General features: G+C 40.2%; 1 protein-coding gene across 1 annotated transcript in view; it reads right to left on the bottom strand.

Annotated features, from left to right (window-relative positions):
• Window positions 1–13,884, bottom strand: part of PIK3C3 (phosphatidylinositol 3-kinase catalytic subunit type 3) — a 333,547-nt gene that overhangs the window by 290,836 nt on the left and 28,827 nt on the right. Inside the window, exon 4 of the mRNA XM_030192881.1 lies at window positions 9,405–9,534. Within this exon, the coding sequence (XP_030048741.1) occupies window positions 9,405–9,534 (130 nt within the window). The remainder of the gene's footprint in view (window positions 1–9,404; window positions 9,535–13,884) is intronic.

Genomic DNA, 13,884 nt, shown 5'->3' with positions numbered 1-13,884 from the left:
GCAGGGACACAAACTCCCACATGCACACTCTGAAGAAAACCTTGCTAGCCCCCGTTTCATTTGCATCAGAAACGGGGCTTTTTTTACTAGCAACTCTATAATTACTATCTTGCATTGTATTTTTATATTTTTATGCAGAAATTGTTCTAGGAATGCCCAAATCCCACCCTTACCACACCCACAACACGCCCCCTTGAAATTTGGACACCCTGCACAAGAACAGCATAGAAAAATGTCTGAAAAATAGGATTTCAAAAATACATCTAGAGCGTGTCCTTCGTCCAATTCTTTGGTCACCCAGTTGACGAAGTCAATCAGATCAGTTTGGCAGGATTTTCCTTTGATAAAGCCATGTTGCCTCAGATCCTCTAACCAGTTGGCATCTAGGAAGTTAACTATCCTTTCTTACTACAGTGATTCCATTATTTTTCCTGCCACCGACGTGAGGCTTACCGGCCTGTACTTTCCCACTTCTTCCCAGTCTTCGCTTTTGTGAAGAGGAACCACATCAGCTTGTCTCCTGAGAATGCTCGCTGGTGGGTATCACATCGTACAATTTATTTTGATAAGGGTATAGATAATGATGCTCCTTGATCCTTACAGGTTTCAAAAGGTGTGTAAAGAGCTAACTTATTTTTGTTTAAGTACTCTGGCCTATTTTCTCTGAGGACATTGAAAATCAGAGTTTAGTCCTGTAAGGTACTGGTAGCCAGTGTCGTTTTTGCAGGGAGGGTGCGATGTGGTCACATCACTTGCAGCCTTCTTGCACTCATGCTGCAGAATTCTGAATTAGTTGGAGCTGATGCAAACTTTTTTTAGTTTGACCAGTGGGCATTACAATAGTCTAGTTGTGATGTTATCATGACATGGACCACTGTGGTCAGACTTACCAATATATGGAGAGATATTTCATAGCTGTTGCAGGTGATAGAAACAATTTTAAAGGTTGTTTGAATTTGTGGGATGAGAGTGAGTGATGACTCTAACAGTATCTGAAGATTCCTGACCTTTTAGTGCCTAACCAGGCTGATCTAGAAGTATTTGGTTATTCAGATGACCAAATGCTGAAATTGGTACAAAGAGAAGATATTTTAGAAGAGACAGGGTCTGAGATAGGCATTATCTCTTGGTTGGAACTGAATAAAAGGTTAATTCAAGCAGAATTGCATGGGAACACTCTGGCACAATATATTAAACAACGCGTGATCCCCAGAGGGTTACAGCTTCATTAAGTTCCTTCATTATTCACCTATGATGAGACAACTTTGTGAAAAAATGGAATGCTATTCTGAACAAGTGCAGCAGAGACCTCATGCTGTTAATAGTGGAAACAACATCTTCAGTTGAACTAGATCTTAAAGAGTATGGTGGGGCGTTTCAAGATGGCCGCATATTGACCAGCAGAGAAGCGCTCGCTATTCTTGGGGGAATTATACCTTGAATTATGCCGCATACCAAGCGGAAAGGCGTGGTGAAATGGCTTCCCTTGCCTCCTACGACCTCGACGCCAACACAGCCGAGAATTGAACGTTTCTTCTCTGGCTTCTCTCAAAACAACCAGGAGAGGGATCCCCTAGTGGAGCCAACCGGAGAAGCGGAAGCCGGTTGCCTCACGGGGAGAGGAAGTCTCCTTGTCACCACCATTGTTGGTACTCCCTCCGTGCCCGGCGTCGAAGATAGTCCTGGAGACGACGTACTCGGCCACCAGAAGTGTGGAAGAGAAAACGCTGTCTGAGGGAGCAGTGCTGTCGGAGGAGACGCCGGGAATTGAGACATGTTCTCAAAGAAAATCTCCGGAGGTAAACCTAGGAATGATTTGGACTCTGTTGAAAAAAATAGAAGGGGCTTTGCAGAAGACATCAGGTGAGGTACAAACTTTAAATGGAAAATTTGATGAGATGAAAAATGCTGTGGATATGGTGAAACAAGAATTTGCAGCAAAAACTACTAAATTAGAGAAAGAAATAGAACATCTACAAGACTTTAAAATAACAACAATTAAAGATAATACAGACTTAAGGCAAAAAATAGAAAATTATAATAGACGCCTGAATCTTCGTGTCCTGAACTTCCCTAAACTCTTAGGAAATTCCCCGTTGGACTTGTTTAAAAGATACCTTAAAGAAAATTTAAAAATTCCTACAGATGCTATGCCTCTAATAAATAAAATTTATTATATTGAAAATTCCAGAGGGGAAGCGGGAAAGACGGGAACCGAGGGTGAAGGCCATATTGATTTAAATAATGTTTCGTTTTTATTAGAACAATCTTTGGAAAATGTAACACAAAGAGCTATTCTTCTAGTATCGTTTGTGTTTGAGCAGGATTTCAATTCTATTATGAGATTGTACTTCAGAAATGCAAAATCTCTTTTTGGAGGAGAGCAAGTGTGGATTTATCCCGATGTCACCAAACAAACTCAGCAAAAGAGAAAGGCATTTCTTGCTCTGAAAAAAAGGGACATTGGAAGTTGGGGGTTCCTTTTTCTTAGCATACCCATGTAAATGTATTGTAAAGCTGGGATCAACAAAATATTTGTTTTATTCACCAGAACAGCTCAAGTCATTTGTAGAGATGAGACAACTGAAATGATAGTAGAATGAGAGATATGCAACCTTGTTTAATTACAATAATATTTGATAAGTAATCTTCTCTTTTCATTAGCCCCACTGTATTATAGTTTGTGGTCTAAGGAAGCATGACAGTTTATTTTGTTGATTTTACTTACGTTTTTTTTTTTTTATATTATTGCTGTATTTCAATGACCTTTGTCGCTGTTTAAGAGGTTGAAATAAAGAAATATATTAAAACAAAAAAAAGAACTAGATCTTAAAGTTACAGCAAATGCAATAGCAGAACAATTACAGCAGAAATTGTCCATTGAAGAATATGCAAAGATTACAAGCTGAACTGTCAGATAAATTGAAAGCAGCTCGTGAAACTATTTGGCAGCTTCAAATTTAAAAGTTTAAGAGGGATGAGAGAGATTATGCATCAAATCAGGTTTATGTTTGAATGAAAAAAAGAAAATTTCAACAGGACTACACCAGATACAGTGTTCTCTGGTCTCTCTACTGATAGTGGATCTAGTGGGGACGAGAGAAATAATCAGGGACAACAAAATCTAGCCAGAGGACAACCTTTTTTAGACAATCGTCATCCACCCACTTGAGGGTGCAGAACAAGCTGGGTGGGGTTCCAACCAGCAGATCAATACGACAATCAACCTCCTCAGGAACGATATTTTCAAACACAAGCGCGGGCAACGCAGAAATCAGTAATAATCAATATTTCAAATTTTACTAACACAGAAGCTCAGTGCCAGGTATTGAGTCTGGGACTAGGTTTTGTTCCATCTATGAAGTATGACCCTTTCTCCATACAGGTGGCGTAATTTAGCTTTTTTAGGAAATTACATTTAAAACATGTTTCTTTAATCATCCTCCTGCCCCAGACTTATCCATTGTCAAACCACGTTTGACTTGGATGCCCTTGAAGAATTTAGAACCCTGCATTACAGCATTCCAGAAATGTATATTACGAGATCTCACTAAATCGGAGACAGCATGGTCGAGATGGGATCAGATATAACATCTCACGCTCATTACATGAAGCATTAACATCGCTACAAAATCAATCTGATATAGTGGTTCTCCAAGCAGTTAAGGGAGGAGCAGTGACCCTATGGGGAAAAGAAAAGTACTTAACAGAAGGTCGCTGGTGCTTCAAGATGTGAAAACCTACAAGAAATTAACTGCGGATCCCACTCTCAGCTTGTTTGTTAAAATTAGAGATGTGGTGAATGAAGCGGAAGTGAGACATATGTTGATGGCTAAAGAAGCAAGATTTTTGATGAGTACCCCAGCACTCAGGTCCACAAAGACATGGAGTTCCCTCCAGGCAGTCCGATAGTAGCCTTGAGGGAATCTATTCTAGAACCTTTGTCTCAATTTCTAGACCATTTTTTAAAGCCTTTTGCCTCCCAATTTACATTTTTTTTTTACAGGACATGGCTGATTTCTTAAGATGTCTTCAATTGGTTAAAACTTACTGAGGAATCAGTCTTTGTCACGATAGATGCAACTTCTTTATACACAGTTATACCCCAAGAGGAAGCCTTAAACTTGATGGAGGAAATTTGAATAAACGATTAGCTCCACAGCGTGTCTCCACTGGATTCTTGATTGCTCTAGCTGAATTAGTCATAAAAACAATTTCAGCAAGAGTTTGACGAGCAACGGCAGGGGGTTGCAATTGGGGCTTCCCTTGCGCCCTCGATTGCTACCTTATATCAGGCGAAATTTGAAGAAAAGTTTATATATAACTCAGAAGAATTCAAGAATATTGTGATGTGGAAACGCTTTCTTGATGACATCTTTTTTATCTGGAATGGCTCTCCTCAGGGACTCATTCTCTTTGTTGACTGGATGAATTCTCTCCAACCAAACTTGAAATTCAACCAACAAGGGTTAGAATTTCTTGATGTATGGATATACAGGGAAAATAACAATATACACACTACACTTTTTCAGAAGCCTTCAGCTTGCAATAAATTACTACACTTTTTCCTGTTCCCATCCTTACCATTTGAAAAAAAGTTTACCCCATTAGCCAATTCCTACGTTTGAAAAGCATCCATTTAAAGCTTGAAGATTTTGAGGATCAAGCTTATAAAATGTCACGGAAATTTGTTGAAAGAGGTTATCCGGACAAAATAATCAGGAAAGCATATTTAAGAGCTAAATACTCTCAACGAGAGTTACTGCTTCAATACAAACAACACTCGGATGAAGAAAAGTTCATGGCGTTTCTACCTTTTTCACCTGCAAGTTCTTTGATCAATTTATCCATTCAATCACATTGTTTTGAAAATCACCCAATATGCGCTTATCGTCACGATAGGACGATAGGAGAAATTCTAACTTACAAACATTTGGATTACAGTACTGGCCCTGTGGAGCTTCCAGGGCACTATAAATGTGACAAGTGGTAATGGTGTTCGTTGACAAATGAAGGTTTGGATTGGGAGCATCCTGTCTTACAGCGGCGTATTACAGCACACACGACAACCAACTGTACATTGAAGAATGTGATTTATTTCATTATTTGCCTATGTCAGCTAATCTACATTGGGCGCTCGGCGAGAGGCATCAAAACACGTCTTAATGAACATAAGTGCTGACCGCCCCTTTAACACACTATTGGCTGGAGAATGATCAAAATGCACCAAAACAAATCTAGTTTCTTTAAATCACATTGATATTATTGAACGTTTTACCTTGTCCTGTTATTACCTACCTGCTATGAATTATTCATTTATTCCTAATTCATTTGATATTTTATTTCTCACATCTAATTTACTTGATATTTCCATATATCTTAACTGTAACACCTCTCTGTACTTATCATTCCGTTAATGGTGATCGCCATTGCGGCATAATTGTAAGCCACATTGAGCCTGCAAATAGGTGGGAAAATGTGGGATACAAATGCAGCAAATAAATAAATCATTTTTGTCACCCTTCTCTGCACCTTTTCTAATTCCACTATATCTTTTTTGAGATGCGGCGACCAGAATTGAACACAATACTCGAGGTGCGGTCGCACCATGGAGCGATACAAAAGCATTATAACATCCTCATTTTTGTTTTCCATTCCTTTCCTAATAATACCTAACATTCTATTTGCTTTCTTAGCCGCAGCAGCACACTGAGCAGAAGGTTTCAATGTATCATCAACGACGACACCTAGATCCCTTTCTTGGTCCGTGATTCCTAACGTGGAACCTTGCATGACGTAGCTATAATTCGGGTTCCTCTTTCCCACATGCATCACGGTCCTCTTGTAATTTTTCACAAACCTCCCGCGATAAAACTGCTGCTGTAAAACAATTAAAAAAAAACACTAAAATAAAATGTAACGCTATGCGTTTTAACGGTCATATTTAATGTTCCAATGACGTGGATGACGTCCATGAAACGAGAGGAGCTTAGATACACATTGGCATGCAATGCAAGTGAATGAATACTTTCAGAACAGATTTAAAAACAAATAGTTACATTAAAAAGTCTCATAAAACAAACATGAAAATATATAAATGAATGAAAATGCCAGTACAACAAAAATCACATAGAATGTATATTACTTATATTGCTTAACAATAATCTTCTCCCTGTGCGCTCAAGCATCCTTCTGGCTTTGACTGTTGCCTTTCCTACCTGTTTGGCCACTTTAAGATCATCAGATACAATCACCCCCAAGTCTGGCTCTTGTCTCATACACAGTACTTTAATCCCCTATACTATACCGTTCCTTGGATTTTTGCAGCCCAAGTCATGACCCTTCATTTTTTAGCATTAAAATTTAGTTGCCTATTTCTGGGCAGTAATGATCATAAAACGGTTTGGTTTGATACAACGGCTTGAGCAGAGGGCAGCCACTCAAAACTCAAAGTCCTGAATTTCAAACATAATGACTAACAAAATGGGGGCGTACCTAAGGAAAGAGCTGATGGTTTGGGAAGATATAGAAGTGGAAAGACAGTGGTCCAGGATGAAAAGGAGCTATTAAAATGGTTACTCACATTTACATATGGAGAGTAAATAAAAAGAAGAAAAGGAAACCCGTCTGGTTCTCCAAACAAGTGGCTGAGAAAATAAAGGCAAAAGAGGTGGCGTTCATGAAATACAGGAAAACTCAAGAAGAGAAACACAGAAAAGTATGCCGGAAGAAACTGAAAGAAGTCAAGAGGGAGATACATCTAGCGAATGCAGAGGTGGAAGAGCAAATGGCTAGATGCAAGGAAGGGAGACAAAAAATTTTTTCAGGAATATTAGTGACAGAAGGATGGCTAGAAATTGAATTATGAGACTGAAAGATGCTGTGGACGGCTATGTTGAGAGAAATGAAGAAAAAGCAAACGTGCTAAACAAGTACTTTTCTTCTGTGTTCACAGAAGAAAATCCTGGAGAGGGACCACGATCGGATGGTAAAGGTACATATAAGAATGGAGTGGACATCACACCGTTCACAGAAGAAAGTGTTTATGAGCAATTTGAAAAATGGAAGGTGGACAAAGCCATGGGAAAGGATAGGATCCATCCCAGGATACTGAGGGAGCTTAGAGAGATTCTGGCAGGTCCTCTTAAAGATTTGTTTAATAAATCCTTGGAGATGGGAGAGGTTCCGCGGGATTGAAGATGAGTGGATGTGGTCCCCCTTCACAAAAGTGGCGACAGAAAAGAAGTGGGAAACTACAGGTTGGTAAGCCTCACTTCAGTTATTGGAAAAATAATGGAAGTGTTGCAGAAGGAAAGATTTCTTGCAATCCAATGAGTTACAAGATCCGAGGCAATATGGTTTAAATCATGCCAAATGAATTTGATTGAATTCTTTGACTGGGCGACCGGAGAACTGGATCAAGGACATGCGCTAGATGTAATCTACTTGGATTTCAGCAAAGCCTTTGACACTGTCCCTCACAGAAGGCTCTTAAATAAACTTGAAAAGTGGTGAACTGAATTAGAAACTGGTTGACGAACAGACGCCAGAGGGTGGTGGTCAATGGAATTCAATTGGAGGAAGAAGAGTTAAGCAGGCCTCATGAGCACAAAAAAAATAAGAAAACTTAAAAGTGGGGGAAAAAGTAACTTTGAGGGGATGGAACGAAAATCTCCAAAATAAAGAGAAAAAGAAAATCAGGAAAAAAATACCCAAAGGGAAGGCACAAAAAGAACTTAAAAAAAAAAACAGTAATGCATCAGATGCTGTGAGAAGCCATAAGCACAGCGTTCTCTCCTCACGGCAGAGGAAGAGACTGATGGTCCCATGCTTTCGCAGCGGGCCGGAAGGCACTCTCATAACTAGCGAGGTAATTAAATTTGCTGATGACACAAAGTTATTCAAAGTCATTAACTCGCGACAGGATTGTGAAAAATTACAGAAGGACCTTACGAGACTGGGAGACTGGGCAGCTAGATGGCAGATGACGTTTAATGTGAGCAAGTGCAAGGTGATGCATGTGGGAAAGAAGAACCTGAATTATAGCTACGTCATACAAGGTTCCATGTTAGGAGTTATGGACCAAGAAAGGGATCTAGGTGTAGTCGTCGATAATACACTGAAACCTTCTGCTCAGTGTGCTGCTGCGGCTCGGAAAGCGAACAGAATGTTGGGTATTATTAGGAAAGGTATGGAAAACAGGTGTGAGGATGTTATAATGCCGTTATATCGCTCCATGGTGCGACCACACCTTGAGTATTGTGTTCAATTCTGGAATTGGATATAGTGGAATTGGAAAAGGTGCAGCAAAGGGCGACTAAAATGATAGCGGGGATGGGACGACTTCCCTATGAAGAAAGACTAAGGAGGCTAGGGTTTTTCAGCTTGGAGAAAAGATGGCTGAGGGGAGACATGATAGAGGTATATAAAATAATGAGTGGAGTGGAACAGGTGGATATGAAGCGTCTGTTCATGCTTTCCAAAAATACTAGGACTAGGGGGCATGCGATGAAACTACAGTGTAGTAAATTTAAAACAAATCAGAGAAAATGTTTCTTCACCCAACGCGTAATTAAACTCTGGAATTCGTTACCGGAGAACGTGGTGAAGGCGGTTAGCTTAGCAAAGTTTAAAAAGGGGTTAGACAGTTTCCTAAAGGACAAGTCCATAAACCGCTACTAAATGGACTTGGGAAAAATCCACAATTCCAGGAATAACATGTATAGAATGTTTGTACGTTTGGGAAGCTTGCCAGGTGGCCTTGGCCTGGATTGGCCGCTTTCGTGGACAGGATGCTGGGCTCGATGGACCCTTGGTCTTTTCCCAGTGTGGCATTACTTATGCACTTATGCTTATCCCTATGCTTGGAACAACCTTCCTGAGCCCTTACGCCAAGCCCCCTCCCTGCCCGTCTTCAAGTCTTTGCTTAAAGCCCACCTCTTCAATGCTGCATTCGGCACCTAACCCTTACCGTTCAGTGATTGACTGCCCCTATCGGACCGACCGTTCACATGTCTATTAGATTGTAAGCTCTTTGAGCAGGGACTGTCTCTCTTTGTTAAATTGTACAGCGCTGCGTAACCCTAGTAGCGCTCTAGAAATGTTAAGTAGTAGTAATAGCACTTATGTACAGTGGGGACGCTGTACTACACTATACTCGGTGTGGAAGATGTCACTCATATGTGAGTATGACATAGCCTGCTTGTCCTCAGAGAATAGAGGGGATACTATAACAAAAGATACCTGCCTTAATCTGCAAAAACAATGAGAGATAAAAATTAAAACACAATTAAACAGAAAAGAAACAAGCCTTAGAAATAAAATGGAAAAGCAAATCATATCATATATCCATAAAATTAGTAATTCAATATTATGAAGGATTATACCTAGCATTTCTTCCCTACCTTTGCCAATCGACTCATCTGATCTTCAGAGAAACTACTGCTGGTCCTGCCAGGAGTTTTGGTTGGTTCCATTCCATCAGCTTCCATATTTGGCCAGACTTTTAGGTCATGCATTCCCTGACGAAACATGCTGAGGAAAAGAGAAGAATGGTATATGGTATGTGCCTTAGAACAACTTGGGATTCCAACAGCTGACTATTGAAAATGATGCAAGGGTAACAGTAAACGACAGCAAGTGTGGACTCTTGACAGTGGCTAAGTTTACAAACGTCACCCCCCCCCCCCCCCCAAAAAAAAGGCAGGGGGATCATCCGTCTTTCCCTTAGATTTGTCATTCTCTCTCTCCCATCCCCAATGCGAAATAAAGCCTTTATTAAAGCTGCCAAAAAGTAAGTGCAGCAAACACTCACCTTATCTCTTGCAATGTTGCTATACTACTTCCCAACCTCCTTCCTCAGTTACCTCTTTTGGCCCAGAAGCATGAGAAGTACTTAAGCATATGATCTATCACTGCAAGGCCAAGTAGTATGATAACAGTTGTGAAATCATGCAGCTGTTATCACAAGATTTAGCATAACAGCAGGAAGATACATTACATATGCTCTTCTCCTGTTGTTGAGCCTAAAGGTCAAGGGATGGTACAGCAATACCGAGATCCAAGTACTGTTCCTGGTGGCTAGGTTCGTTCTTGACTGGGCAGCCCCCAATATGACAGCTGCCTGAATGGTCTTGGAAAAAGGATTTCTAAACATATGCTCTCTAGAATAAGTAAACACAAGATTTACATGCATTCTATATTATCTTTCGTAACTAGTGAAGCAGTCACTTGTGAAGTAAACATCACAGCAGCTTATATAAATCAAGCCTTACGTTTTGAAATTAGTTATATTTGGATAAACTAATAAAGTTAATTTGCCGAAAGACTGGCATTAGGAGAACTTTGATATAAAGGGCCCATCTGCCAGTTCCAGATGACAAAGCTTAACATATGGGAAACTGCCCAAAAATAGAAAGGATAGTAGAAATTAGGCTTGAAGGTAACTGGGCAGAATTTTCTGCTCAGATTTCAGTCTAAATATCTTTTCCCACATGATGTTCTTGTTTTTCCCTTTTTAAAATTTAACATCCAACCTTAAATGTTAAAAATAGAAGCCTAAGGCTTCAACCTGAACCTGATTTCAACACACCAACCTGGTTATACACCTTCTAACCACCACTGGTTTTTTTAAGAAAAAGATTTTAAAATGAGCTTTAAAGCACATAAACACAACTATTTCATCTATCCTTGGATTGTTTTCTCAAATAATAGTAATATCTAAATTATCAGGAAACCAACTTTTTCTGTTTATTTTCTTTCATTTGTAGATTGGTTTTGTTGTTCTAATATAAAATTTATTATATGTTTGTACATTTTTAAATGGAAAAAAAACATCTTTATTAGAGTTTTCAAATGAAAGATGTTCACACCTTATATTATAGCCATACTCCATTGTTAACTTGGTCCCTCGAGATCAGTTCTCATTCCCTTAGGCTATGTTAACTTCATTTTATTCTGTATAATTGTTTAATCCTTAATATGTTTACACACACTGTACAATTACACTTTGCATAAAACACCATTCATCACAAACATCATACCTCACACAAACTCCACACACCTCCACCCTACATTTCTCTCTTTACCAATCCCTCTCACCACCAAGTCACCCACATAAACATGTCAGTGAACAGAGGAAGGGGAAACACATTATTGTGTCACATTGTAAGTAAACCTTTAAACTTTATATTCAGTTGAAACAAATAGCTCTGTGCCACCTCATCCCACCTGAGAATGAACATTATGGCTGGATAAAAAAAGAAAATAAACAAAAGTGTTCAGAAAACCAAGATGCTGCAAGAAGTTAACTTTGACTCTCAACAGCAGAACAAAAGAATTGCCAGACTGATATTCCTTTATTACAGCTATCAATGGCACCTAAAGGGTCTAATAAACTTCACAAAGATAAAAATCTATCCTTAGAATGGCATGAAATTTCACACTTTAAGAAGAGTGTCTGAATGATTTATTAATAGCCATTGTCTTTCCATTTACACCGCAAAAGATAATATAAATGAATCTGAGCATTTTAGAAGGAAAAAAAGTAATTTTTTTCAAAACTATTTTTCACTCAGCAACCATGATAGAAAGGTAGAAAATAACAGATAAAATGTGTGGTTCACATTTCTCAAACTATAAATGAAAACAAAATCAAATTGTAGCCTTTATCTCACTGCACTTTTCTATGAATGACATTAGTAGGACATTGCAAAACAACAAAACGTATAAAAAAAATACAGTACTTTTATTTATTAAGGGCCCTGTTTACTAAGCCGTGCTGTAGGTGCGCAAACTTATTAGCGCGCGCTAACGATAGAGACAGCACGGCTTAGTAAACAGAGCCCTAAGTTACTTCTCATGTGCCTTTTTCCAAAGGAATATTAAAATAAAGACAGTCGATCATTAGGTAACTTGGACTCTTTGAAAGATATGATACCTCTCACAAAATCAGCAGATTTATTCAGCAATAATAATGTTAAACTTTCATGGCGCCAGTCCATGAGCTAAAGCAAAATAAATATCAAAACCTGTAAAGATGAATTTAATTACTCTCCACATCAAATTGTATAGAGTAGTTACTTACCTGTAACAGGTGTTCTCCGAAGACAGCAGGCTGCATATTCTCACAAGTGGGTGACGCCACGTCGGCCCCGGAGGATTTTAAAGCAAAATCTCAAAATCTCTTTACGGCGTTCCGACGCGCGAGCGATCGTACTGCGCATGTGCGCACACCTCTTCCCGCTCGCCGTGCGGACACGCCCCTCAGTTAAATCCAAAAGATGGAGGAGACAACTCCAAAAGGGGAAGGTGGGAGGGTTTGTGAGAATATGCAGCCTGCTGTCTTCGGAGAACACCTGTTACAGGTAAGTAACTACTCTTTCTCCAAAGACAAGCAGGCTGATATTCTCACAAGTGGGGTATCCCTAGCTTCCAGGCTTACACAACAAACAGTGGTCAATTGAGTCTCGCAACGGCGAGGCCAGAATAAAATTGACCTGAAAAGAAGAAATACCTAAATGAGTGTAGCCTGGAACAGAACAAAAATGGGCTTAGGAGGGTTGGAGTTGGATTCTAAACCCCAAGAAGTTCTGCAGCCCCGACTGCCCAAACCGACTGACGAGTCGGCTATTGCTGAAGGCAGTAGTAAGATGAAAATGTGTGGACTGATGACCACACCGCAGCTTTGCAGATCTCTTCAATATTGACTGATCTTAGATGAGCCACCGACTTAGCCATGGCTCTAATTTTGTGAGCCGTGACATGGCCTTCTAGAGTCAGTCCAGCTTGGACAAAAATGAAGGAGATGCACTCTGCTATCCAAGAAGAAATTATGCAGTTTCCGACAGCAACTGGCATTAAAAGAAATAAACAACTGGGCGGACCGTCCGAGGGAGCTCGTCTGCTCCACGCAAAAAGTGCGGAGCTTGCTTTCGCCAGGGCTTGTAAGATGAGGGAGAAAGAATGTTGGCAAGACAACTGACTGGATCAGCTGGTACTCTGATTCCAGCGCCAGTAAGAACTTTGTCTGCATGCAGAGAACTACTCTGTTAAGATGAGAAGTAAGGTAAGGCGCTTGAGCTACTAGAGACCGAAGCTCACCGACCTTACGAGTTGAAGGAACAGCCACTAAGGAAACGACCTTCCAGGTCCAATACTTCAGATGGCAGGAATCCAGTGGCCCGAATTGAGCTTGCAGCAGCTGGATGAAAACGACATTGGGACCCCAAGATACTGGATAAGGAGTGATAGGAACTCTGACCGAAGCATAAGAGCCAACTGTCAAAATTATTGTGGGTGCTAAGCCCAACAGAAATAATCTCCCCTAGACACATACAAGGAATTCTCTCAATATTGGGGGAGAGATAAACCTCTCGTGAAGTGGACAGCTAAAGGCTGACCTTTCACACGTTGATGATAAGCTCTATTGCACAAAGATGAATACTGACAGAGTTGGTCTTGAGACCAGACTCAGACAGGTGTAGAAAGAACTCAAGCAAGGTCTGTATAAGACAAGATGCAGGATCTAGGGCCTTGCTGTCACACTAGACGGCAAACCTCTTCCATGAAAAAGAATAACACCTCTTTGTGAAATCTTTTCTGAAAGCAAGCAAGAGTCGGGAGACACTCTGGAAAACTCAACGAAACCCCACTCTCAACATCCAGACCGTGTGAGCCAGAGATTTGAGGTTGGGATACAGAAGTGCCCCCTCGTTCTGCGTAATGAGAGCTGGAAAACATTCCAACTCCAGAAGAAGAGGGAATCCTATCTGACGCAGCTAGAAAAGAGCAATCAGAATCATGGCTCCACAATCTTGCTTGAGAAACAGCAAAGTCTTTTCCACCAGATGTATGGGAGGATACGCATACGGAAAACCTGTCTCC

This window comes from Microcaecilia unicolor, chromosome 2, assembly GCF_901765095.1.
Source record: "Microcaecilia unicolor chromosome 2, aMicUni1.1, whole genome shotgun sequence".
Classification (NCBI taxonomy): Eukaryota; Metazoa; Chordata; class Amphibia; order Gymnophiona; family Siphonopidae; genus Microcaecilia; species Microcaecilia unicolor.
The sequence above is the reverse complement of the archived record's forward strand: the minus strand, read 5'-3'. Positions and strand labels throughout refer to the sequence as shown.